Source organism: Pagrus pagrus (genome assembly GCF_965226575.1).
Source record: "Pagrus pagrus genome assembly, chromosome: 22".
Taxonomy (NCBI): domain Eukaryota; kingdom Metazoa; phylum Chordata; class Actinopteri; order Spariformes; family Sparidae; genus Pagrus; species Pagrus pagrus.
Window position 1 is genome coordinate 9,371,097 of NC_140204.1, and position 27,231 is coordinate 9,398,327.

General features: G+C 44.3%; 1 protein-coding gene across 2 annotated transcripts in view; it reads right to left on the bottom strand.

Annotated features, from left to right (window-relative positions):
* LOC311251736 (ADAMTS-like protein 1) overlaps positions 1-27,231 on the bottom strand; it is a 91,059-nt gene that overhangs the window by 2,445 nt on the left and 61,383 nt on the right. For both annotated transcript variants that reach the window (XM_084344368.1, XM_084344369.1), the window contains 23 exons: positions 25,117-25,244; positions 19,975-20,020; positions 19,451-19,687; positions 19,062-19,188; positions 17,928-18,002; positions 16,869-17,026; positions 14,667-14,778; positions 14,419-14,557; positions 14,257-14,307; positions 13,956-14,160; positions 12,252-12,399; positions 12,064-12,148; positions 8,812-9,119; positions 6,879-7,008; positions 4,596-4,806; positions 4,316-4,495; positions 4,058-4,211; positions 2,930-3,935; positions 2,674-2,801; positions 1,244-1,364; positions 876-1,080; positions 422-531; positions 107-327 (listed from right to left, as the gene is read on the bottom strand). In XM_084344368.1, the coding sequence (XP_084200494.1) occupies positions 107-327; positions 422-531; positions 876-1,080; positions 1,244-1,364; positions 2,674-2,801; positions 2,930-3,935; positions 4,058-4,211; positions 4,316-4,495; positions 4,596-4,806; positions 6,879-7,008; positions 8,812-9,119; positions 12,064-12,148; positions 12,252-12,399; positions 13,956-14,160; positions 14,257-14,307; positions 14,419-14,557; positions 14,667-14,778; positions 16,869-17,026; positions 17,928-18,002; positions 19,062-19,188; positions 19,451-19,687; positions 19,975-20,020; positions 25,117-25,244 (4,285 nt within the window). The remainder of the gene's footprint in view (positions 1-106; positions 328-421; positions 532-875; positions 1,081-1,243; positions 1,365-2,673; positions 2,802-2,929; positions 3,936-4,057; positions 4,212-4,315; positions 4,496-4,595; positions 4,807-6,878; positions 7,009-8,811; positions 9,120-12,063; positions 12,149-12,251; positions 12,400-13,955; positions 14,161-14,256; positions 14,308-14,418; positions 14,558-14,666; positions 14,779-16,868; positions 17,027-17,927; positions 18,003-19,061; positions 19,189-19,450; positions 19,688-19,974; positions 20,021-25,116; positions 25,245-27,231) is intronic.

Sequence of the window (27,231 nt, forward strand, 5' to 3'; positions counted from 1 at the left end):
TTAAACTATCCTAAACCATCATGTTGTGTCACTACGCAACATTTTCCACACCTACAGTTACAACATCACTTGTCTCCATTTCCCCATCACATCTGCTTTTTCTCACCTCTGCCACAGGTCAAAATATTGCATCGCTGCCAGCTGGGAGGGCGAGGCCTCCACATGCAGTGATGCTCCCGCGTGGCCTTTCCGGTCCGACGGTGCGCGCAGGTCACGTGGCGTGACTGGAAACCATGGCGTCCGCAGGTGGCGGTGCACTGCGTCCATGCCCCTACATGCCAGTGAAGGGCGCAGGCCTCTGTGGAGCAGTTCTTCACAGAGCTGGGCCTACATCACAATAATGAAGAAAAGGGTCTAAAAGTTGGCGTTGTATAACAATCGCTGACGTACAATATACACATATTGTGTTACCCATATTTACCTCTGGAGTCCACTGCACATCTTATGAGAGACTTTGGTGGCATTCGTGTCTTGGCAGTAAACATGGCGGTGCTGCGTGGCTACACTGGGACCCACGCATTGACCGTGACACTAAAAGAGGAGAGTTCATCAACTATTATTATTATTTATTACAAACAAGTTCAGTTTTTAATCTAAATTATGCCTCATGATAAAGGATTTAGCTTAAATTTTAAAGTGGGGGCTACTTTATTCATTAGTTTTAGGGACAACATCATTTTCTAAGAGGGAAATTCTCATGATGCAATCGACAAAGATGTGACAGGACTTCCCTAACTGCAAGAATAATTTCTCTCAAAATAGATAAGGAAGTATCAGCTTCCCCCTGAAATAACCCTAAAAAAACCAAAAACAAACCTGACATTTAATCCAGCAGTTGAGAAACGAAGGGATATGGTCAACCTAAATAGACTCACCGGTCCCCAGTGGGCAACAGCCCATCTTGCACAGGGTAGCTGGTTGCACTGCCTGGTCTGTGAGGGTCTCCTCCCTGTGCCGAGGCAGTGCTGGCTCCCCACCTCTCTCGATCTGCCCTCAGGACCCTTCGTGCAGCGGACACTCCTGGTCTGGGAGCCACCCCCACAGCTGGCTGAGCATGATGACCAAGGATCCACTCGCCACCTAATCCAACCACAGAGCGAGGAAAAATGGACTATAACCTATATAGTTCAAAAACATATCAAAAAGTTTCTGTACACACACACACACACACACACACACACACACACACACACTTTGGAGGCCTGGTACCCAACTGGAAAGACATGTAGTAACAGCAGCCTACCTGAGGGGGCAGGCTTGTCCATGGCACAGCTCAGCTGACTGGCTGCTGTTACTTCTCTCAGTGCAAACAGGTCCATGTGTTCCCATACCGTTACCTTGGGCACAGTTTCTTCCTTTGCCACCTGAAAATACAGTTTTAAAAAAGGATATCTTAGAGTGCAGAAGTCAGAAGAAGATGGCATTTTTAATCTATATCATATAATGTTGATTAAAGTTTCAGTGTCTCTGTTGATGTGCTAAAGCAGACTTACTGCAGTGATCTTAGCAGCTCTGCGAGGACGTTCACAAGCCTTACCTCTTAGGATTGCATTCTTAAGATTGCTGAAGTGCACCCATTAGATATGACCTTCAACTGAGTTTGAATTAAAAAATATAAAGAAATGCAGATCGGACATTTCTCAGCACTTTTTTCCTGTCCGTTTAGATTAGCCGAACGGGGTGCACCCGCTTAATCTTCTTTGAAACGTTGCCTGGAACCTCTAATTGTTGTCGTATGGGGAGGAAGAGTGTCAGGAAAAACCCGCTTTGATGAAAATGCAGCTAGGTTGAGACCGATCATGCTCAGAGGAGACGAAGGACAGCGCAGCTCGGCGATGACCCGAGCTGCGGCACGCTCCGGACATTCCCCATCACTGACTCAGCCAGATGAGCCACTTGGGTATGTACAAGCTTACTGTATATCTGTGCCTGTGGTTGTGCCTGTGTGTGTTTCTCAGTTGAAAAGAATGCTTTCCCAGAATGTCTAAGCCTGAACCACAAAAGAACAACACATATTACTTTAAACTGGACTACATGACAGTATATTAGGACAAACTCAACTTGACGTTTAAGCTATGATAAGCTAACTGTCTCCTTGCTCTGGCTTCTTAATATACAGATATCAAAGCGACATCAATCTTCTAACTCCTTGCAAGAAAACAAGTGTGCAAACTAGTCGGTTATAAACAAAAGGTATGTTTTCATTCATTGTAACGCACCGAAACAGTGAATGAATGATGTACCCTTAAATTCCAACTTCTTAAAAAACATTTGCAAATGTTTTTTAAGATGTTAAAACAACAACAGCAAACAATGAACCATTGAAATGGTTCATTGTTTGCGTCCATGTTTGTTTACTAGTAGTCTTCTTCTTTGCGTTTATTGGTGCATTGCTACATTTCTTAGGACGTTCCTGCCACTAACAGTTGTTCAGCAGTATAGCCTAAAGCCATGGGCATGAGTCTTTGTATTGTTATGCACAGGTGGGCCCTCTGGTAAATATATTGCTCCATAGAGCTACTAGTGGTCACAAACTCTGCAGGGAACCTTTAAATATTGCGTATCTTAAGGCACTAATAACTTTATAGCAATAAAACTGACTATTCGCTTACATCTCCGGTTGCCATTTATTCAAACATGCTTGCAGCAACATTCTGTCTTCGTCGACCTCACCTGTAATCTGCAGCAAAGACGAAAGAGACGCAGAACCATGACGGTTCCTTGCAGTGCAGGTGTATAGCCCCTCATCCACCTTGCTTGGAGACTGGATCCTCAGTGAGCCGGTGGGCAACAGGCCTACTCTGCCAACACAAAACCAACATAACCACTGACTCTGTAACAATTATTTCCAAGTTACTTTTAAACAACAAAATCTGAAGTTTTGTTAATGCCTTTTGCACAAAAACTCTGATTTAAGGGTAGTTCTTACCTGCTGTTGTAGTGCAACTCCTTTCCATTCTTTGTCCATGTTCGGGACGGTTCAGGGTTCCCCAGTGCTTCACACCTCAGCTCCAAACTAGAAGTGGGTTTCTGCACCATAACTGGCACTCCCACATAAACTATCATGTCAGCTGACGGCACTGCTCCGACCTTCCTGGACCGTTGGATGATCACCGGGTTTCTTGGCCTGGATGTGTGCGCTTTGATGTTCGGTTTGTAAAGGAGAGGAACTTGCGTGGAGGATTCTGCACTTCCTGGGGGATGAAGAGTAGACTCGTTGGTTTCACCTTGAGTCATGGTCAGCTCACTGAGCAGTTGAGCGATGAGCTGTTCCCCCCATGGTCCTCCGAGGCCTTCGGAGAGGTTGTGCGTGATCTCATCCAGCCTGTGGGCATCGGCGGTGAGTACGAGCAGGCTCGACAGTTCTGAGCTGTCGTCTTCCAGGGTTGATCTGTTCTTTTCACTGGAGTGTTGTTTATCAGCGATGTCTTTTCCATCTTGGAGAGAACCTTTGAGTTCGAGCAAATGCTCAACTATATTGTCGTATTGGTTGAGGGAGATGGGTAGCTCCTGGAATCTTTCTCCTGATGAGGACAGATCTGGCTGCCCAACCTTTTGCTGTCCATCTGTGCCATGACGCCATGACTCTGGGACAGAGAGCTTCTGCTTGCTGCCGATAATTTGCAGGACAAAATGTTCTTGTGCCAGACCCGCGACGCACGTGTATATCCCTGCATCCGACCCACGAACCTGCTGAATCTTCACGTATCCGAGAGATGTCATGGAGACGTGTGGAAGGCTGACCAAGGGCTTTCCGTCCTTCAACCATCGGACGTGGCCCTTGCGGAAGTGGCGGGTTGGGCAGCGAAGGACCACAGTTGTCCAAGGGAGAAGGTAAGCGTAACCTCCCACTACCAAGTGTAACTTTTTGCCCTTCCTCCACTGGATATACACCTTCCTCTGGGCCAGTATGGTAGGATCCGCCTTGACGGACTCTGTGATCACATGAACAGGATAGGTGAAAGGCATGATTATTCTGTCAAGCAAAGTAAAGTGACACAACTTAGTTTCCTCCCTTACAAATTGATAAAACAGAGCTGAACAGAGGGTCCCTTACTCTCACAAAGCCTGAGGGAGCATGGCCGGATTCTGGTGGGCCGTTCCATCAGGGAACAGTTCTCAGGTTCTACGTTCCAATGAGTCCCATCGTCCCCGTGTTTTCTGCAGACTGCCTGTAGTCTCTGAATGCCACTTCCACAGGTCACTGAACACTGGACAAATAAACAATGTTGTAAGAAATTGAAATGAGCAGACCCTGCATACTTTGACTGCTTTAAAAAGGTCAATTGATGCCTTGAGGAAGGTCTTACTGTACCTGTGACCAGTCCGTTGTGACCCATTGAGGTGGGCACTCTTTCTTGGCACAGGGCTGCTGGTTTGAAGGACTCTTGGAAGAGCAAAAGGTGTCAGGCAGCTCCAAGATGCTGCCATCTGCCAACCGCTGTTTGCACAAGACCTGCCTCCTTTGAAATCCACCGCCACAGCTCCGGGAGCACTGCAGCAACAAGAATACAGAGGTACTATGCTTCAGTCGTCAGGCGTAATTGCTTTGCCAGGTATTTACGGTGTTGAACTTCTGAGGTGAGATCCTTTACCTGTCCCCAGTCATGCGAGTCCCACGTAGGAGGGCAGTCAAAGCGGTTGCAGGCTTGGACAGGACTGGGCTTGGGGTTCTGACAGTCTTCATCCCTCAAAACCTCAGTGCGGTTGCTGTCCCGGGAGGGTCGGTGAGTACACGCCACAGTCCGGGTCATTAGACCAACCCCACAGGTAGCAGAGCACGAACTCCACTCTCCAGTTTCCCACCTGCGAACACAATGTTGATCATCATATACTGTCATGATTTTTCAACTCTTAACATATGTCTTTTCTATACATATATACGTATCCCATTATCCAATCTATAAAGGACTGCAGACCGGAGTTCAGTCAGAGAGCTTGATGTTTTTACCTGATCCCACGAGAGGACAGTCTTATGAATGTGTAAATTCATGAAAGTGAATACAAGTGAAAACGAAAAGAGTGATTCATGGGGCCGGATCCTGGCAGAGAAACATTAAATCTCCCACTGAATTTATTGATATCTGAGAAATCCCTGTGGCATTACTTCTGCACTCGAATTTTCCCAATGACCTCCGTGGACCAATATTAATTTTCGTTATCCAACAAAAATTCATACAGGGTGATTAATCCAGCATCCAAGTTTGCTTAGTATTTTTAATCCAATCTTGAAAGTGACGCAGTATGTGTCTGTGTAGAAGCTATGCCTTTAAACACATCTAACAGCTTTGGCCTTAACCAACATGGCAGCAACTTTACTTCTTGCTTGACAGATTAGGTGATATTTCAAAACTATTCATATTTACTCAAGGGTCGAGGGACTGAGGAGAATTGGGAATGAAGCTTGTTTCGGATCGGTACTGTGCTCACAAGCCAAATCCTATGGCTGTTTCCCTTCAGAGGGAACTGTATCCAAAGAGTGTAGCTTAATACGGGAGGGTGAGGAGGCCTCAGGGAGGGAGTAAAGGGCCAAAGGAAACAAGTCCAATACAGCGTTTGTTGTGCCTGAAAACAAGACTCAAGGCCTGGAAAAACAGGCAAGGGCAGGCTGCAGGCCTCTGGGTTTTCTGACAAGAGTGTGAGTGGTGGAACACCGACACTGCACACGGTGTTAACTTGAAACGTGTGGCCCACCGCAAAATCCACTCACCGTTTAGCCATGGCTCAGTTATATGGAACAACATGTCGTTACGCTGTTTAACCATTCAGGTATTTCAGTTTGATGAATTTTGTCTGCCCTCTCCTCAGAAAACAGTTAGTATCTGCAATTTCACATTTGAAATTCTGACGATGTTCATCCACTGTATTCAAGATTGAAGCCCAATGGATGATTGTTGGAAAAACTGAAAAAGTTAAACTACTTCGTGGTTTAATTTCAGTAATTTTAACTTGAATTTTTTTTTCAGCATGGATATATGACATCCCAGAGGATGGTTACAACAATTTTAGTCATCTTTTGGCCCTTCTGACTAGCTCAAAATGGACACGATATCCCTGGTATTTCATTGCTTTTCCTCCAAGGTTTCCTTTAAACAATCTCTGATGGGTAGACCATCACTTCATTTGTTGAGCACATTCATGGTCTTTAGTCTCGAGCCCTGCCTAGCAGTATTAAAAGCCCAAACTACAGCAGCAGAGGCCTTCTACATTTCAGTGCTGACAGAACCACTGAAAAATAACCTTGAAAAGATCTTCTGAGGACAATTTCACATCTGAGCCTAGCAGGTAAAGCAACCACTGACATCTGATCCCCATTGTGTCTGATCCTGACCAGGGTCCACATGCTATCCCACTGGCTTCATTTCCTGCTCTCGGTGATACAACCATCGGTCTCTGTCATTCTGCTTCAGTATCACTTGGACTCAAGTGGCCTAAATGGTGATTTAATTGGCCCAAGCGGTTTAAACTGAGAGGGGTAACGTAGTGGATTAGAGGGATTTGAATCTCTTTTGTACACAACCAGTGATTAGAAGAGATTAATTGATTAAACTGGTGTCATGTGGGTTTTATTGATAGTCTGAAAGTTAAGCAGCTCCAGGTGTAGAACACATAGATGCATCATGGCTCTGGGAAGCGGTATGTGAATGTCCCGGCTCTATATATCGCATATTTTGCTTTGTTACAGTCTTGGCAAACTAATAATGACCACAGCCAGATTTCAGTCCTGTTTTTAATTAACAGCCAAACCCTTTTTCCAAAAACACATTCTCTCCAAAACTTTTTTTTACAACATCCATTAATCAATCCTATGCACAAACTATTTTAAACAATGTCGAAATGATAATGATGCAGGGTCTGATTTGTGGGATTTAACGTACCTTGGTGGGCAGGGCTGCGTTTTGCAGTCCTGGAGGAGTTGCGGGGGCCGTCGGGAGCTCACACACAGGCTCTGGTCTGCTGCCTCCCTGGTCTGCTTGTTGAGGCAGATGACTACAGCCTCCTGCACACCTGGGATTAGACGGCACAATTGACGGCCAAAAACCGTGAGGTATTTGTGCAGGGTTCAATAAAACCCTGTGTCCCATATCTTCTAAGAGTGAAGGCAAAAATGCAAACACACTATATGTAAGCATCTCTTACCCTCACATACATATGGAGTATAGAATAAAGCAAGCACATATAGCGATGACGCAGCCCAGATATTCGGCCCCTCAATGGAAGAAAGCAGTGGTTGTATCTAATGAGGCACGGTGAGCATCAAAACGGCGCAGCTCCCTGTTTAAGTTCAGGCCTGAACTGTGGATAAACTTGGAGGGTGTGATGTCAGGTCATGTTAAAAGCAACGTAACATAAATCTCAGAGTCTGCTTCTAATGTTGGGGACAATAACAGTGAGGCAGGCACTTCAAACGCCATAGCGGTGTGATGGTCCACAGGAGCGCAGCCCTCGGGGTGTGTATGTGACATCTGATACCGGTCTGTAATCATCCCCGAATGGGAGTTTGTTGGGTTTGGGTGGACGCGCGCACAGACATTGACAAAAGCCTACGCCCATGTGCAGAAATTAAGTTACACATTAACGCACAGACTCACAATTGAGGCATACGGGCTTGGATGTGGAGGTGGGAAGATTAAAGTGGGCCTTGACGAATGTTGGCAGGATGTTTAGGAAAGCTGTCTCTGTCTGGCACGGCATTCACTGCTGCCGAGCGTCAGTGGTGTATGACCTTAAGGGTTAAACATTCATCCATTATCATGTAATATCATATAACTTACTTCTACTTCAAGGCCCATACTGGCATGGCTTTAGTCATCCACTGACATAAGGTCACCGGTTACTGCTGTGATGTTTCATTTCAAGACAGAAACTGGGACAAATTCAGTGATGCTGGCGGACAGGGGTTAGCCCCTTTACAGAGCATTCAAACTAATATTAATATTTCTAGATTAATGGGTATGGCAATTTTGGTCCACTACCACAAAAATTGGATGGATTACCATGAAATTTTGTATATACATTCATGGTCCCCAGTGGATACATCCTGTTGACTTTGGAGATCTCATGACTTTCTGCTGTCTTTAATTCTTTAGATGGATTGCCACAAAATTTGGTACAAATATTTATGTAAGGGATCATTCCTGATGAGCTGTCCATTATCTGCCTCTGTGGAGTCCTTTCATTCCTGATTATGGACGCCTCCAGGGGCATTAACCCACTTATACCATGGTCACTTGCCAAAGAAAATTAAGACCATTAATTTATATTTTTATGCTTTTTTGCGATTAAAATATAAAGTTTTTCACAAGCAATAACTCCCTGGCAACACATGGAACAAGACAATCGCATAAGGTTCCAGTAAATTAGCCAGAAAGCTAACATTATGCTAGCAAGATTCAAGTCAATAACACTGGTATGGTTGCCAAACAGTAAATATAATTTGGTGGTATGTTTACCAAGCCTAGCTAGCTAGCCAGCAATGTCACTGTCCCCAAATAAATATCAAGTAATGCCTTAACTTTCCATCTACTGCCATTGGTAGGTCAAAAATTTCCCATCAGCCTCAGCCATACTTTGCGTTTAGTGCAATTAGCAAATGTTAGCATGCTAACGTGCAAAAATAAGAAGGTGAAGATGTTAAACATACCTGCTTAACATCAGCATAATAGTGTTTTCATTGTTTGCATGTTCGCATTTAGCTAACAGCACCCGTGTGCCTCAGTACAGCCTCAGAGACTGTGGACTCTTACATAAGGAAAGGACAGGAATGCAAAGTGTTTCTTCAGAATTAAAGAGGTAAATAAGGATCCATACCTCCACCACAGCTCTCTGAACACTCCGTAAAGCCCTCATACTCCCAGTCGTGCAGTTCCTCTCTTTCGGGTGTCTCCTCCTCCTCCTCCTCTTCATCCTTTTCCCTTTCTTTATCTTTGCCCGAAACACCAGAGCAGGGAGTTCGATAGCAGGGCTGACTTGTTGCAGGTTTGACCCCCTCACACTCGTCATCAGGTAGGTCAGCAACAGTCTGGGAGAAGGAAAGCAACACCTGGCACTTGACGGTTCGTTGCTGGATCCCGGCGCCACATGTCCTGCTGCAGGTCTGCCAGGGACCAGGGATGAAGCTGGAGACGAGAGCCAGCAGGATGATGAATCACACATAAAAATATAAACAAATATGCTGTCCATTTAGCACAATTTACATACCTATGCAAAATATTTTGATAATAAATCAAAGGTTTTTGTGCAATACCCTTGTATCCAGATTTTAGTCATTTACAGTTCAAGTATTGATGAAATCCAGTCTTACTGATTTCATATAACAGCTGTGAAGCATTAGGATCGGCCACTCTTGGATAAACAGTTTTCATGCACATCCTTCCTCATCTTAAAGGATGGATCAGAGAAGGAAATACTTTTGGATCATGAATGCTTGACGGCCTGTCAAGGTGTGGTGACGGTTCAGGCCCAGAGACTCAACTGTCTTTGGGGGAGTGTAGAAGAAGTAATACAACTGGAAAGTGTGAGTCAGGAAAAGGTTTGGATCTGGATCTTTAGATTTAATCACCCGCCAAATATAAACAAAGTATAACCGTTTGAAATTTTGTCGTCCTTTAAGGTCAGTTTGTTTATTCAGTCAAGAAAACAAAGAGAGTTTTACAGGCAGTTCCTCAAATCTTGCAACTTTCTCCTGGCACAAGGGTGGCATGCTGTTCTCATTATGCCCAGTTATGTACCTGACGATGACTACAAAGCGCTTGGAGGTCGCCCAAATGTTTACACCATTCAGCAGCTGTCCTGTCTGGGGTTGAGCTCATCACTGTTTCATTTAGCGGATATACTTAAAAGGGATTTTCAAAACACCACATTAGTCAGGTGACAGGTGGTTATAAACAGCGCTCGTTTAGATTTAGTTTTGCATTATGCTGAACAAAACAGAATCATAAACATACTAAAACTACTGCAGACAGTCAGAAAAAGTGCCAAATGTCACAGTGTTATGAATGGTGATGCAGACGCTTAGCAACAAAGTACGGAAACCAAGAACGGACATTTATTTATTTTAAGTTGTGTTGTTAGAGATAACAAAGCTCAGTTTCACGTGATAACAGGTTAATTTATCTTGTTATCTCAAGCAAACAACATCATAAACAACGGCGGCGGCCATTTTCATGCTCGGGGGTTGAAAGCTTTAATGCTGGGATTATGTCATACTACTGTGTTCAATGTTGCAAGTTGTTCAAACGTAGGAAACCCGACAAATCATTATCATTTCCATGCTTCCCGATTGTTCCTGCACCCCAGTACGTAATGCTTATTCAGCTCATTTCTGCCTAATGGTTCCAGTAAATTGTGCCCTCTCAGTTTATGGAAGTAGTTTCCTATAGCATGAATCATCACTGATAAGCAGAGGTATCTATTAACATGGCCGCCTGCACCAATCTGCGGCGTTCTTCCTCGTTGGAGCAGCCTCACCACAATACAAGGGCGCCCTGCTGTTTTATAAGATGCCTCAATAAAGAGCTCATAATTACAGAAAAGTTGGCTCTTTATGAGTGCTCGGGGACTCATTGTGTGTTGGACAAACAAATGAATCACCGGCAGTTAGACCTTGGAGCGCAGGCAACAAAGTCAACACGTGAACCCGCAGAAATGTTTATCTTCATGCGCGGTTGAAGCACATCTGTCGGTTCAAAAACAATCTTGATTTCATTCGTGGAACGGAAACAACACATTTTTTGCGATATCCGTTAAACCCCCATGTTAATCATATCAATTAAATTTCCATCGTATTGACTCATGGTGGCGGTGAGGTAAAAAAACAAAAAAAGCTGAGGAACATATATGGGTTTAATTTTTCAAGCAGTTGCGCAGCGGTGGCTCGGGGCAGGCATAAGGCCTGGCAATGGAGGTGCAATAAGTCTAACGCAGGAATTTCCTTCTCTCTCCTCTCACATCCGTAACCTGGCCCCATATGGTAGGCAGATATTGTTGTTGGCATGTGAACGACTGCATATTATACACAGATATTTATGTGCTTTTGGAGGAAATACATGTTTTTTTTTCCTTTTTGCAATAGAGCGAAATCACATGTTTTGGTGTTTCTCTCCCTCTCTCCCGTTCCAAAGATAAGTCAAAGTAACAGATGTTTTGAACTGGCTAACATGGTCGCTAATGCAAGTCATGCAAGACGCTGGGTAGAGTCCAAACATTGTCCATCTTCAGAGGACAGCCTTTATTAGTCAATTGATATGTGGGACAAGAACATCTGGAACATCTGAAGCTCGCTGAGGTAATGCTGGTGGCCAGTGACCGAACAATCTGCCGGTTTCCAAAAAGATGTTTTTACTTTTTCACCTTTAGCTAGCCACCCTTTTACCTTAAATAACCCCATACAGCATATCAATTTCTTGGATCTGACAATGCACACCTTCAGTGAAGCAGAACAACATTAAACATCCAACTTCGGGAAGGTTGGGTTCTTCTTTTCTTTTCTTTTCTTTACACAACTGTCCTGCGACCATGTCCGACAAATATGTGGCACACCCGGGTGTACAAAGAGACGTGCGCTCTGTGAATGGCTGTGGACACGAGCAAAAACATGATACTATGTTGGTTTCACGGAGGCACCGGGCCCCGTCTACTTCAATTCCACCTCCGGGTAAACCCAGAGCTCTGGGATGGGAAAACTCTTGTTGAAACTGTGTATCTGGGATCTGACTTTAGCTGCCTTAGCCCAGCAGAGGGATTTAAAGAATTAGATTTCCCCTGATTTTTCCTGGGTCATGAAGCTTGAGAGTCATTTATGGCCTTAGCAGTTGCATCCACCTAACTCATCTGTGGTGTGACCTCGACACCTGTGATGGTTTCAACAGAACATTCACCTCTGCCAGTAAATCGCAGGTATATGGTTGTAGTGCAGAGCGGCAGTTAATAAGCACAATCATATATTTCAGAGTTTGAATTGCAGCTCCTGCTGCTTTCAATACAGGGAGGAAGCAAATACAGATGTTTTAAAATCACTGTGATCCCACTGATATGCTTTTTTGTGGGGTGCCTGGTACTTACGTTGGTTCCTCAGTAACGACGATCTCCTCCTCCAGCTCTATGGCCTGCTTGTGCCACACGGGTTTTGCCTCAACTGGGAGCGTATCTGAACAAAAAAACACCCAGAAAATACAAATCACAAGAGAAATGCTATTTTATTCTTGAAATAAGCACAACTTTGGTGGTTTAAAACATGACATGTGACCTACCTATGGACTTATAGCAGGGCACAGTCACCAGGCACTCCTCCTTGATGTGGGGTTTGGTGGTGGGGTTGCAGCCTCCAGCATGGAGTCCTCTGTGATCGATGCACAACACCACCCTGTAGCGCAGGCCCTGGCCACAGGTCACCGTGCACTAGTGGTGACAGGAGATACAGTCTATAAATTACTGATAAACTGACAGGCAAACATGCTGAATCTCTGCTTGTGTTTGACAGAAAGCCTCAGAAAGCTCTGGACTCAAGGGAAGCAGAGAGAGAGACCTTCCAAAAATCCCTGCAGCTCTCTGCGCAGGGGAGAACTTTGTGTCTCTTCTGCCAAAACAAGCATTTAAAGGCAAGTTCACAAGGAAGAATGTGCTAGGTAAACAGCATCCCAGGTTTTCAGGGGGCCACACATTTGACTCCCTGTGCCTCTGCTTGTGCCTGTATAACTGGGGAGGTTAAAACATCCCCAGAAGGAAGTTGTAGGGGACCTTTCTGGTTGATGTAACAGCAACTATGGCAAATAAGTAGGCTAAACAGGAGTGCTTGATCCAGATGTTTATAATCTGGATGCGTTTGGCAAAGATAGAGTTTAAAGGGGCACTACGTAGTTTTGGAGAAGAAATTCAAACAAATTCACAATATTAATGAGGTAATAATACAAACTCAGAAATATTCATTTTTTCCATAACTGAATAAACAAGCTGTTCTCAGAGGAAAATAAGGTCCCGAGAAGACTGTTTGAAGCTAGAAAAGGTGGCAGGGTCCGCCAAATATAAACCGTGTTGTCCTTTAGGGTCAGTTTGTTTATTCACTTTATTCAGTTATGAAAACAAAGACAGTTTGTTTATTTAGTTTCTTTAGGCAATACAACAATTAGTCAATGACGAGCTTTCCCTTCTGATTAAAATGTCTTCCTTAAAGCCACATTGTGCTCCAAGAAGTCCAAATGAGCTCAGCACTGCTACTCTGAATAACACAGCAAGGGATATCATCATCTCTTAAGGAATTTTCCGCTTAAAGGGCAACTCCACCAATTTTACTCATTGTACCGTTTACAGCTCTTGCGGAGTACCACTGCATATGTGGCAAAAACTAGTATAAAGTCTTTTGTGGCTCCAGAGGAAGCTACATGTAATCTGATAAATCGCCTCCAGTGATGTCATTAAGTGGCTAAATTGCATTGTGGGTAATGTAGGTAACAGGGAAAAAACACTCTAGCGTGTAAAATTGGTGGAGTTACCCTTTAAGTGGTTGCAACTATTCCCGTCATGGTGAAAATGCCTGAAGAGATGAAATCCCAGTTCAGACTGTCTGCAGAGTATATTTTTGTTTCTCCCTGAGACAATTAATCATGCTTATTTTTCTGCCATTGGCTAATTAAAACCTACTGTGGTGATTCAGACTGAAAAGACGAATGGACCATTTGCTCATATTTGACTTCCCAGGTTGCAACAGCCACAGAGCACAAAGAGAAAGCTATTTTTATATTTGGTTCCTAGGCATTTTCAGCTGAACTTTCTCAACTTTTCGAATTTTATGATGCTTTACAGCGTCTCACGAAAGAAAAACTTTAATCAATTAAGGCTCAGTGTGGTATTTAAACTTAATTTCCTGGGCCTTATCCTGTCTTTATACTGTGTAGAAATAATAAACAAGTGAGGACGATTAAAAAAATGCTCTGAAACAGAATAAAAAGGTCACCTACGGGCGACCACTCCTGTGCCAGCCAGATGGGGCAATCGAAGGTGTTGCAGGGCTGCAGGATAGCCGTCTTGGGGGAGTAGAGACACTTCCATTCCTCAGTGGGGGTGATGACACCCTGCATGTCCTCCTCCACACAGGATACAGAGCGACTCTGGATACCTCCGCCGCAGGAGGTGGAGCAGGCGGTCCAGGGACTGCTCTCCCATCTGACGTTACAAAAGGTTGCTCATAAAGTCGTGGACGGAGATTTCGTAAATGTCAGAACATGTGTTGTGCTTCTTGTCACAGTGGGGGGTACATACCGAGGCAGGGGGTGGTAGAGGTCGTATGGCATAATTTGCTTGTAGCCGTCACTAAAAGACAGAATCAGTTAAGAAATTAGGATTACACAAATTGCGATCATGAACATGGATGTCTGTAGTTATAACTGTGTTTTGCTTAGTGTAAGAGGTCTGGTATCTTACCTAGCCAGACAGGGCTCCATGTTGCACTCCTGGAGTTTTGGTTTAGGTTTGATGTTCTCTGGGTAATAGTGACAATACTGATCCACAACCACACGGCTGCTCCGGAGGTCAAAACACTCTGCTGAGGTTAGCTGGTACCCTACAGACAAACAAAAAAAAATGTTAATATCACAGATTTCAATCATGTGGCTGGCAATATTGCTGGCTACTGTAAAGTACTTAGTGGCAGCATGCAACTCCCTGCTTACCTCCACCACATGTGACGGAGCAGGGGAAGAAGTCGGTCTCTCTCCAGCGGTGGATGATGGGCTGGTAGTAGATGTACTGGACCACACTGTCTGCTCCACTGGCAAACTGCACCTACAGAAAAAAAAACAGTGTTTAAGGTGTGACTACTGAATCTGTTTGCCACGGCAAGGCCTTCATTGGATGATGACTGCAACCAGTTCATTGTTAAATGAAGCTACAGCCAGCAGCCGGTTAGCTTAGCTTAGCATTGAAGCTGGTGAAAGCGGGTGAAACAACTAATGAGTCAAGATGTGAGACTGGAGGGAAAGGTAACTCAGATTATAGTAGCCATTTTGTTCACAAACAGTGCCAACAAATGACTGAAAGATAGTGGAGTCTAGCTATTTAAACATTTTCACATAGAGACATTGGAGGAATTTGACTACGAGTGACCTGAAATTTCAGCTTTTGCAGATTCAAACAGCTTCTAGTAAAACATATATATACATTTCATAACAGCAAACATTTTTCTTCTAACCTCACACCTCAACCCTACTGAAGAACAGCCCAAAGCCAGATTATGCCTACAACACGTATAAATCAAACTCCACTGCCACTCATTCACATTCATGTGTTTACAGTGGAAAGACTGTCTGGCAACTTTTTAATATGATTTTCCATGTGTCCAAACCTTTTCCAGCACTGCGATATGAACTGGCCGTCTGCCTTGTAACAGATTAGAAAATTATGCATTTATAGCTTCTCAGATTTCTGTCTCCCGAATTTCTATTTATTGTCAGATCCTAACTTGCGTTTACGAGGGGGGAAGTTTTCACAGGCGTTTCCCGGTCCGTGGCCTGCAGAATTTTTAATGTCCACTCACTGGCCCTATTTCTGAGAGTGTGTGAGCAGGGCGTGTGTGTGTGTGTGTGTGTGTGTGTGTGTGTGTGTGTGTGTGTGTGTGTGTTTGTCGATGTAAAAAATCAGAACAAGATGTTGTAGCAATTGTGTCACGGCATTGCAGAACTGCTCGTTTAAAAGTCGTTTAATGTGGGCTGTGTGCTTTTCTCCATGGATTGAGCTTTTTGATACTTTCACAGTATTTATATGGCACCTAGATAAAATCAGAAAGGACATGGAAATCTCCCTTTTTTACAATATGGGACCTTTAAGTGCGGCAGCCAAAGACATCACAGATAAAACCAATCAATGGATTTGGCCCGACAAATACAAGTGCTACTATTGTCATCACTCCACGACACAGTGGTTCGACAACATGTCGCCCCTTAGCGAGAACGAATAGATAAAAAAAGTCGTTCGGATTTCATATTTAAGTGGCTCACACATACTCCGATATCTTGAAATCTAAGCAAACAAAATCAAATCTGCTTTGAACTCTCCATGACACTGGAGGTTCACCAGGACTTTGTATAAATAAAATCCTTATCTGAGCTAAGATTGGCTGGTTGCACTATTGACAGAGCTCTGCATTGTAAAAAACTATAGTTTTGAGTTGAGCTGCGGAAAAGACAGCAAAAATGCCCCGATGACATCAGCTGTGACATCAGGTATTATAACTACTTTTCCCAAGGAAAATGTCCAACTGACCAAGTGGGGGCATTTGAACGAGCTGATATCGCGTCACTGACAAACAGTAGTTTTATCAGCCATGTAAAGTTGATCTTTTGAAAGTGTTAGCAAACAGTTGCTTCCTTACACATCCAGCAATTACAAAGTCTGATTAGCATTCATTTTTCACGTTCATAGCCATCCAAAAAATGTAATATTCACTCTACTTTTTGCTCTGCTTTTGGTCTCCACCAACTCCAGAGGAAATTATCTGGCTCTTTAGCAGCTGAATACTCCACTTTTTTCACCAGCCAGTTGCGGGCGGCAAAACCAAAACAATGAGCCGAAAGAAGCAAACTTGGAAAGCTGCAAAGAGCTAAGGGAAACCAAAGATTTTGGTGGGAATTCTCCGTCGGTTTGTCACTTTGAGGGACGGGCCGTAGCTAGCTGGTTAGCATGCTACATTTAGTAGGTATTTTAAACACAATACATAGATGTCTTAACGTCAAACTGTCATTTCTTCACATTCTGTTGACAATTTTCGTTAATATTTTGATGTTTTCAACTGAAATGCTTCCATATTGCACCTTTAATATAACAGTATTGATGAGTGCAGCTTCAGGTCAGTCGAACTGATATATTTGTTCTCTTACTTTGACTGTGAAGTCAGCTCCGAGCGGGCCAGTGATTCTCAGGACCTCCTTATCTGAAAGTTTCTGGAAGTCCAAGGTGGTGTTCTCCAGGTGGTGCTGCCCGGATTTATCCAAGTCCAGCTCACCTTTTATTCCTTGTAGAGTCTTACTCTCCACATCTAAAGGAGAGCAAAGCAGAAAAGCTTGAGCAAAATGGACAAATCAGACAAGACAAGAGATTCAAATAGTGAGACTTTAGTTCCTCTTTGTCGAGATCCTCAATGATGACCTTCATGTGTCACCGAGACTCACTTTAGCACCACCAGAAGGCTAACGTAGGTCTGCTCGCAGGCTAGCACTGCAGTACCCTTAATTCAACCCTGGCCTAACAAGGCCTTGTCAGATTCAGATATTTAAACAAAAACAACACGGAAACACAGGACTAAGCCAGTACCCAGCAGCAGTCATCGTCTGCAGACAGATGGTTACAATTTAAGTGCCCTCGGCCAAAAAGGACAAGGGAAATATTTAATGAAAAAATCTGTCCATTCAGAAAAAGACGTGCTTTTGGCCTGACTCAGGAAGCAATCTGTAAACTAACCGTGGAGCAAAGGAAAGGTAGAGAGATGGAACATTTGTTATTGATTTGATCCAGTTGGGAGTTTGATGCCAGTACTTTGACATTAGTGATATTTGCTGGAAGCCTTCGGTCTTCTCAGAGCCAGAGCAAAGAGGAGAGATAAATACCTCGTCTGGGTTATTCTTCTCCGAGCTACTTTTAAAACCGGTCTTTGCGAGAGAGCCCCAAATGTAATATATTTCGGAAAAGGAAATAAAAAGGTTAATCATTTGGTTAAGATGTGTATTAGATAGGTCAAGCAGGAATAACATATTTAATGAAAAGTAATATTCTTTTTGCATCACACATCATCAAAATGACCTGCAGTAAAACTCACAGAGCACATGCAGAATACTTTGGGTTTAATGTGCGCTAGTTTGGCAATAAAAACCACCGCCAAATACAAATATCATGTTCAACTGTTTTGGATGGAAGGGCACCCTGGACCTACCAGGACTTACACAAGTGATCCGGGCCTTTCAGGACCAGACGCACATGGCGACTCTTGTAGGGGATGACGACAACCGTGTCCTCAGCTTGAGTGAGACAAACAGACAGAGGGAGAAAATAGCAGCATGAAGTATCTGATCAAAAAATAGCAGTAAAATCCAAATAATTACAAACAGAGACTGATTTGACCCGAACAGCAATTAGACAGAAGTGCTCAACCCAGGGGAGGAAGGAGATTCAGGAGAACATAGCACAACAGTGCATGTAGTAACACAGTGTTACGCCATACCAGCTCTGAAGGACACGTCCCGGTCTCTGACTGTTTCATTCATTTAGTATTTTAGTGAAGGTTAGATGCTGGAGGAACAGAATGTGACCTCTGTTTTCTGGGAGAAAGCACACCTTATTACGCCGGCTGCTCAATACAGCCGGTCCACTGTGACTGAGATATGACGGTGTGAGGAGGGGAAGAGGAACCTCTTCACACACAGAAGCCTGTGACCCCGAGCACGACCTCAGTGTAACTTCCCCTCCTGGGTGAGCAGAGAGGGAGACGTACTGTATATCAACACATTTACGACTATGGACTTATGAGACCTAACATATGGAAATTCCTTCACGGGAAGGTGAGCCGTGTGTCTTTTAATGTGCTCAGAACACTTATCAAGTCATTAAAACATCGTATGGTGATTGTAACTGATCACCTTTTAAAATAATACTGTAATTCAATTTGGACAAATAAATCACATTACCTAAAAAGCTTAAACGTTATCTATTGTTAGGGGGCCCTACAGTGATTTTGGTAGTGCACTTCCATAGAGTACTTGCGAGAGACAAAAACGGATAATTCGAAGCAGCAGGTGCCAAGACATCCTGACTTTTAATCAGTCAATTATGGGTAGCTTGACCCAAAATCACTGGATCCTACACTTCCCATAATGCAACTGCACAACGTTCATCATAGTGTATTCATGTGGTGTCGGAAAAATTAGTTCCCAGCTACAAAAATTCATGTGAACGCCTCCTAAAGTTGGAACAACTCCAAAAACCAACAAAAATGGTGGTACACGACTTGTATGTCATACATGCAGAAAAATGGCGAGCTATAGTAAAAGTTTGGTTTAAAAGGAGCAAAGATTCTTTACTTTTTCCTGAAGCATGCTGGGATTTGTAGTGTCCTCGCACCAGTCTGCAGGAAGAGCCATCTCCATTGCAGACCCCGCAGTTGTCCTCCTTCGCTGTGCTCCCCAACTCATGATCGCAACCCACAATCTGTAGAGAAAACACAGAGAAAGATGAACAACAAAAATGTTGTTTCGCAATTTCTGTTGGCAAAACCACTGATTCGATTTAATCCAAGTCTGTGACTGTTCACAACACACTCTTATGAGACTGTACTCTGATACATTTTTCAGATTCTCTTAATAAAAAAAGGATCAAAATCACATTTTTTGATTTTCTCACTTTTCTGTCTCGGGACCCCAGAATGGTGTAAGTGTCCAAACATGAAAATTCTTGAGATTATTTCTATTACCTGGCAGACTCCACTGATACACATGTCCAAGGACTCGGTGTAACAGCGTGTCCCATCCAGCACCTTGGGGGCCAGCTCCATCACGAGGCCCGAGCCCTTGGCTTTGCACTTGAGAGCGCAGGGGTTGTCCGGGTCGTTGTACACAGGCAGCCACTCATGATACTGACCCTGGTAGCGCACGTCTGCATGAGCTGAACACTGCTGGGCGCGAAAATCACCAGCATCTGGAGGGCAATCCTGAGGGTAACAACAATATTCTTATGATTAGTGCAAAGCATACAGCATCACTCTGTCGTGGAAAGAGGAGCGTTCCCACAAATCTTGTTGGATTGGATTGTTGAGACTGCGATCGCTGAATGTCAAAATCAAAATGAACTCACTTTCACTCAAACCCTTGGTAATATTTTCACAGTTCCACCACACTGAGTTCTCAATCACACTTTTCTCCTTCAGTTTATTTCAACACAAACCACTTGAAAGCTCCACTGACATCCATTACATAAAGATGAGTGTGCTGAACTTACCACATTACTGCATGTGCGATATTTGATATTCTGCCCTTCGCAGGTCCTGCAGAAGACAACATTAACATGTGGGTGAACTTTGGGGGCTGGAAGATCAAACAAACCACAATGCAGACTAATCATCTTCATCTTCGAGGCAGCTGGTACGTCGACCACTTGACTCTTATCATGTTAACGGACTAACTCACACAATGTGACTGTGCATATATACAAGGATCAGACACAATAAAGCAAATGTATACATATGCGCTGGCTCCTCTTAAAGGTGCAATATGTAAAAATTGTATTTTAAAGCATTCAAAAATTAACAAAACTTATCAACAGAATGTGAAGAAATAACAGTTTTGACATTATATCAAATGTATTGTCTTGCTGAGATATCTGTTGAAGTTAGCATGCTAACCAGCTAACCCCGAGTCACTTTGTGCTACAAGAGGTCCAACAGAGGTAGGCAGAGTCAGCTAGTACAATCGATAGCTGCACGGCTAACTGAACTTAATAGCAGCTATAGTCAGTAGCTACAGTTAGCAGCAGTTAGCGGTTGTCCTGGTGGTATGCTGCCCCCTATTTGCTGGGAGTGTGAATTTGACAGGTGGCCATTTTTTTACATATTGCACCTTTAAATCAACCTAGCAAATAACAAATCATGATACAGTTATAATGGCTATCAAAACTTCACCAAATAATGGTGTGGCTCTGTGAGGTTGTTATAATCAATGTTACCATGCTAACCGCTCACAATGACAATGCTAACCAGTGATGTTCAACATGGCCACCATCTTCGTTTATCATTCAAACATTTTCTAAACATCGCTGAGCACAAAGTTCTGCTGGGATCTTGAGGAGTGACGGGACATATCCCCCGTTCCCAGTGGAAATCATACCTCTGTGTAGAGGATTTCATTTTAAACTAGCATCAACGACTTGTAAGAGGAATGTGAAACAAAAAAAGGACACTGAAAATGCTCAAAAATAATATACAAAGTCTCATTTGTCTTGATCAGTCTTTAAAAAGCCTTATAAAGCCACAGCACTGCACACACAGCAGTAAAGCAGACACGGTCTGAGGCCCTCTGAGACGTGTCTGCTGAACAGATTGGAGCAGTCGGAGTCACGACTCTGCATGACAGTCTGCAGTGTCTCTGCACAAATTGTGGTGCTAACCACTTACTGAAAATTAGGATCCTTTTGTGCTTTGATGCCGAGCGATGATAAACCATCGATGGCGACTCTGATAGACCAATTACCCAAGACTCCAGTGGAAACTAATCAAAGGATATTCCCTTTGAGTCAGTGTCATCAGCCCTTAGCTAATCTGGAATCATGATTGGAGGCAACATTGCATAGTTTGGACTCACGGCCGAACGAGGGCTTTAGGATTTTCAGAATATTATTCCAGGGAGCGGAGGGAGTGGATGTGAAGTGTGTGGCATGGCAAGAACATTAGACTCTGTGACGAATCCAGACAGTCCGCTCTGCCAAGCCAAACAGCAGGTCATGGGGCTTGAACCCAAACAAGCGACTTTCAAAAGGCTGAGAGTTGAGAGACAGGTAGCAAAGATCTGGATCAGTGGGGCGAGTAATATATAAACTAGACGTTAAAAAAAAAAAAAAAAGAGGCGAAGGGAATAAAATGAATTTCCCTTTTCATTTCCTCTTGACTTTGGAAGCTACAACGTGGAGGCTAAGCAGAAGTAGGGCCGGGACGAAGGATTCATCACGGCGTCATCACAGGTTAGGGGAAAACGACTGGGTTGGAATATCAGAATTCCTGGAGCACAAAACCCATAACTCACAGAGTATGACCCGGCGCCTTTCTGCCAAATATCCACAAAACACACAACTACAGAGAGTTTACTCATCAATTAACTACACACAAGCCTTTCACGTGGAGTACAACTACCATCTCTCATGCCAGTAACTCCATCCTCAAGAAACGGTTTAAAATCTACTGTAACCATGAAAAATTCATAGTAATAACTTCTTTTAATATTGGATATGCAGTAAAATTTGTCTGGCTCGTGAAGTCCATATATATGTCATCGACTCTTCTCGCTAGATTGAAAGTAATTGCAACCAGGGCTCCATAACCTTTGCCATAATATTGATACACATGAGGCGAGTGGGCACATGAAAATGCGCTCTTGCTGTGTGAGCGATCAGTTTGAAATTCAGAGCGGTCAGGTCATCTAAGAAGCAATAGCGGAAAAAGACTCTTCCTCTTCCCTTTGTCTACTAGTTTGACTTTAAGGCCAACCCCATGGCCCTCACCCTGCTTCCTAAGAAGGCTGCAGTCGCTAGTGTGCTAACAGGCCCACTAGCATGGCTGTATCTTAGTCTAGTTACAGTTCAGGCCTTCTAGTGTAAGGGTCACTATGTTGTTCGTACTCTACGGGACTTACATACTGCTGCCTCAAAGGGGTTACTTACATGGTTTTAGACTCTCTTTAGGGTCTCTTAAGTCTGTATTTCTTTAATTTAAGTCTTAAATACTGTTGTTACTGTTGATTCTGGCACAGCATGGGCTCAGTGGCTTTGTAAAGTGTTATTATCACTGCACAGGCCACGCAGAGGGTGGTCTCCTATACTGTGAAGTAGACGACATAATCAAGGTGCCAGGCCCGAGTTAATTAGAGCAACTTAATTAGTCATGGTCTTGGAGAAAATTCACTCTTAACTACCACTCAAATATAGACTTTAAACACAGCTGTGGCGTTCCATTGGTGAGATCCCAAAAAGGCCACAGTCATTTAATGTCACTGCCTGCAAATCTGCAAATCAGTGACCCACTGAGAAGTGAAAACATCCTTAAGAGCGACGTTTTGTGCAGCTCTTTTCCTCGTGCCTGCCCATCTTTATTTCCTGACGGTGGACGGTGACCCTTAAAAGGCGACAATGGCCTCAATTTATGAAAAGAAATGACCAAAAAGACTAAAATCTAAAAGTGTCTGCCAATCACAAGCCTCATAAATGATAGAGCGGTGCTTTCTCTTGCCATAACACCCAATCCATATGTCCACACTTGCTGTTGTTAATAACGGAGATTGTGATCAAGTGAAGTGCGCGGGTGGGACTAATGAGGGCCAGGCAATCTGTGTTTAGTCTGTACTTTGCATGCGCCGTTTTGGGAGGTTGTCTAACTCTTGTGCGTTTGGTCCTACACATGTGTGTGTATGTGTGTGTTTAAAAGGTCAGAGAGTTGGAGTGGTCTTGGCTTGGAGGGTGTTACAGGCCCGTTTCCAGCCTGTCTTTTCCAAAGAGTCACACACACACACACACACACACACACACACAAGGGGCCTTGTGCTGTGCTTTTTAATGACGCGTGTTTGATCTGCCACCCGGTTCCAGGCTACTGCTCCCCTCATTCCCACGCAACAGCAGGGTGAGGTGGGATGAGGTGGGACGGAGGGTCCTGCCATTTGCTCAAGAACCTCATACATTACCGCTCCGGGCCAAAGGACACACGGGTTTGTAAACATACCCGCCTGGCATTCCAGGAGCATATACCTCTCTGCATATAGATACACTGCCAACATCCCACATGGCGCTCAAAACCCCAAACACCTCTTAACACGTCGATTGCTTTTACTGCCAGTAGCATTCTGAGGTCTGCCTGACCGAAAAAGTCTGGGCAGGCTGAGAGAAATGGCTGCTGCTGATATCATGAAATGAACTCCCCACAAAGCCGCTGACCTCAATGTTTACAATGCACCGCACGGGGGGTCTGGTACTTTGAGTATGAGGTTTTGACAGCCTTATGCTTCTTCGCCTGGCTTTCCAGTACCAGTGCGGACAGATTCACGGTTATGGCACCCTGGAAGCACCGTATAGTACATCTGGGTCGCGACCTCAGGTATGATCGGCTCTGTTTTCCCAGTGCGTCCCCGGACAGCTGCCTTGTTTTATGATCTCACTGGCTGCTTCTGTCACTGCTGGAGCTCCCCTACAGTGAAACAGAGGTGACTTTGGCAGCGAAGCTCGCGGGCTACCTTCGGTGAGAGAGCAATACATCTGGGGGAACTGTAAAATAGAGGAATGCAGTGAAGTCACCCTGCAGCTATTTCCCAGTCTTTAAATGTGACATTTCTATGGAAAACATACCCTCTCACTCCTGTCTCCTTTTTTTCCTCTTGTTCCTCAAATCCATTTGTAATTGACCACTTTGCCCAGTACACTTGGCCTCCAGCTTTAATCTCGAAGCCCACTGGGTTAGCTTGAAGCCTAACCAACCGGGTGACTTTGGCACAAGGATGAAAGGACCGAGAGGTCCAAAGTGCAAGTCCCAGTTCGTCCTGAGAGTTAAGCCGAGATGATGAGCAGTGGGAATCCAACCAATGTGGGTTCATTGCTTGAAGAGCCCAAAAATAGTTATTAAAGGCGACATGTACTTTGGCGAGGGACAATCGTTGCTATGCTCTGATTTGTGAAGAAACATGTCCGGGCCATTACCGAAGATCAGATCCCGACTGTCACTGATGGATTCAAGATTTAGGGCTCATGTGGCCGTCTAGACAGTTTGAGGAGGTGGATGGGCAAGTGATCTCAGTGGACCCCTCAGGGCTATTTAACAGTCACATATGTATTTTGAGCACTCCCATTACAGCCCATGGGAATGGAGCGATTGGTGAGATTTACTCACACTATTAGGGACGCTGTCTGGATTTATTTGGCAGAAAGGCTGTGAGCAACAGAAAAAAGACCCCCCCTTCCTCCTCCTTCTCCTCCTCCTCCTCTCTGTTGAATCTTAAAGCAATGATGTGGCAATTTAATGGAAACCAGTCCAATCCCGGTCAGGACTTTGCTCTTCAAAAGGGGAGATTACCTCAGATAGTGTTTGAAATGAGGTTCTAACTTGAAATCATATCTCCAATTTACTGTTAATCCTCCTCTCCTGTGATGTAAGCATCTCTTAACTTGTTACACAGCATCTTTCAGTGGGTAGTGTCAATGTGGAACAGGTATGGTTTGATTTCCTTGCTTTCGCTATCTTGGCTTATATCTGCAATTGTTCCCCAGGTGCCCAAAAGTGGCTTCCCATTAATCGTCTAAATGGCTAAATGCAGAGATCAAATTTCACTACATTGTACAGTGTGTGTGATTGTATGTGACAATTAAAATCTGATTGGAGAGTGTCCTTACTTGGAACTGAGGCATCGTCTGAGGGAGTACGACGCGCCTCCTCCACATGTACGGGAGCACTCACTCCACGAGCCCCAGGCGTCCCACAGAGTGTCTCTGTCCTCCTCTGATCGGGCCGTCCTCGAGCTCTACACAACAAAAAAAAAGGAGGTGAAGAGTTTACACACGTGTAACTATCATAAGCGTTAACGTGACAGAGCTGAGCTATGCTCTAATCTCCCTTTTGTTGCGGGGCCTGTATGCATATTCGTCAGCCGTGTGAGTCGCAGCTTTCTCCGTTCGAGCAGATTCACTATCCAGAGCTGCTAGTTGAGAGGCTGAACTAAATTCCAGTAGCTGCCGAAAACAAAACAGAAGTGCATGTGACGGGATGAGAGCGCCTGCGAGGGGAAGTAATCAAAAAGCTCTCGACTTTTGCCCCCTTTGCATATTTCAGACGTCTGAGTCATCCTTTAGATTATGAAACGTAAGTCCTCTCTTAAACTTCAGGCCTCGCTCTCTGTTAATTGCATCATGCTGTATTTGGCAGCAGCGGCAGGGATATTACGGCGGGATCCAACATCAATATTATGAGACGATGAATTTTGCGACTGCGAGGACAATGTGCGCCTCAGATGTGGTGTGACAGCCAAAAAATAAAAGATCTCAGACTATTTTAACTCCTCTTTTGCCTTTCAAGGACTTTTGTGCTTCCAGATTACATTCGACTGGACTGATGGAAGACGTTTATTTGTAAGACTGGCACTGTGATCTACTGTGGATCAACTGCTGCTCCATATGTTTCTTTCTCTTGGCTTTACCCAGCAGCCGAGCTCTTCTCCATGCCCTTTGCAGAACTGAGCGAATGATAAGAGAAGTATGAATACGAGGCTCAAACAGATTTGATTTTGCTATGAAAAATAAGGATAAAACTGCTTCTTTACCTGTAGAATGGATGAATGATGATGAAAAATACTGGGGCAAATCATTCACCTCCTACGGCAGCAGGAATGCGGTTTAAAAGGCTCGAGGTGCAAACACATTCAATAAAATAATCTGCTAGATGGATATAGGAGAAAATTATCATTTTCTACAATAACATGAACACTTAGACAGCCTCTCTCTGGTGTTGGTGAGCCTTGAAAGAGTGCAGAAACTCCGCTTTTGTGCGCTTTAGACAGCCTCCCACAACGGGATCTTTACACTTGCTTGCACATCCAGCTGAGTTTTTGACAGGGACTTAAAAATCCCCAAATCCTGCAGATTAGCAATGAAATGTGAGGCACAACAACTAGCCCCACTTAGCCTGCACACACTGAATGAAGGAGGGACTATGAGAACTTTATGTGCAACACCTGCTCTTAAAAAGATTTATGCTCGCCGAGCTGACAAATAGTTTACAGTGAACGTCCAAGCCTTGCATTTGAGATACACAGCCGAGGAAAAACTCAGGATATGCCAAGTTGTTTTGACCTCTTTGGCCCCTTCTCCTAACAGCATGGCATTGTGCTTCTTCTACAAAGATGAATGGACCCTGCAGAGGGAAGCAGATACAGGGTAATAATACAGCCGTGATTATTTTCTTTGGGTCACAGTAGCGAAAACAGCTATGTTGTATGCTGGGTTCGCATTATTAAAAGTGCGTGGGGACTGATATAAATGGCTGTCAGTGCTGATGACGCCTGAGGAACAGCAGAGGGGAACGGCAAGACCTAAACACGCAGCCAACGGCGCATGCAGCCAAACGCATCGGCAACGGCGCTACTTTCTGCATGGGCCAACTATTTCAATGTTTGGATCCACAGTAAATAAACACAGGCTGCGCTCTGGGCCGGTTAGCACACCACCTTGATTCTCCTTTGAAAAGCAATCAGTAGAATTTTGCACTCAATTAGGAGTGGGAGCCGTGTGTTGCAAAGCCAAGGGAGCCAGAGGCATAACGAGGCTGGTGAGGAGAGAGGAGGGGAAGTAGATGAAGGGACGGAGATGATGAGGAGGTTGATTGGCTCAGTGTGCTGCTATTGTTCTCGGTGGAGGCGGAGGAATACAAGGCTGCGCTAGCCGGACTGCCGCCCTGCTGGGATTTGGATCCGACAATCAAAAGGCTCGGATATCCACTCCATCACTACACCTCCC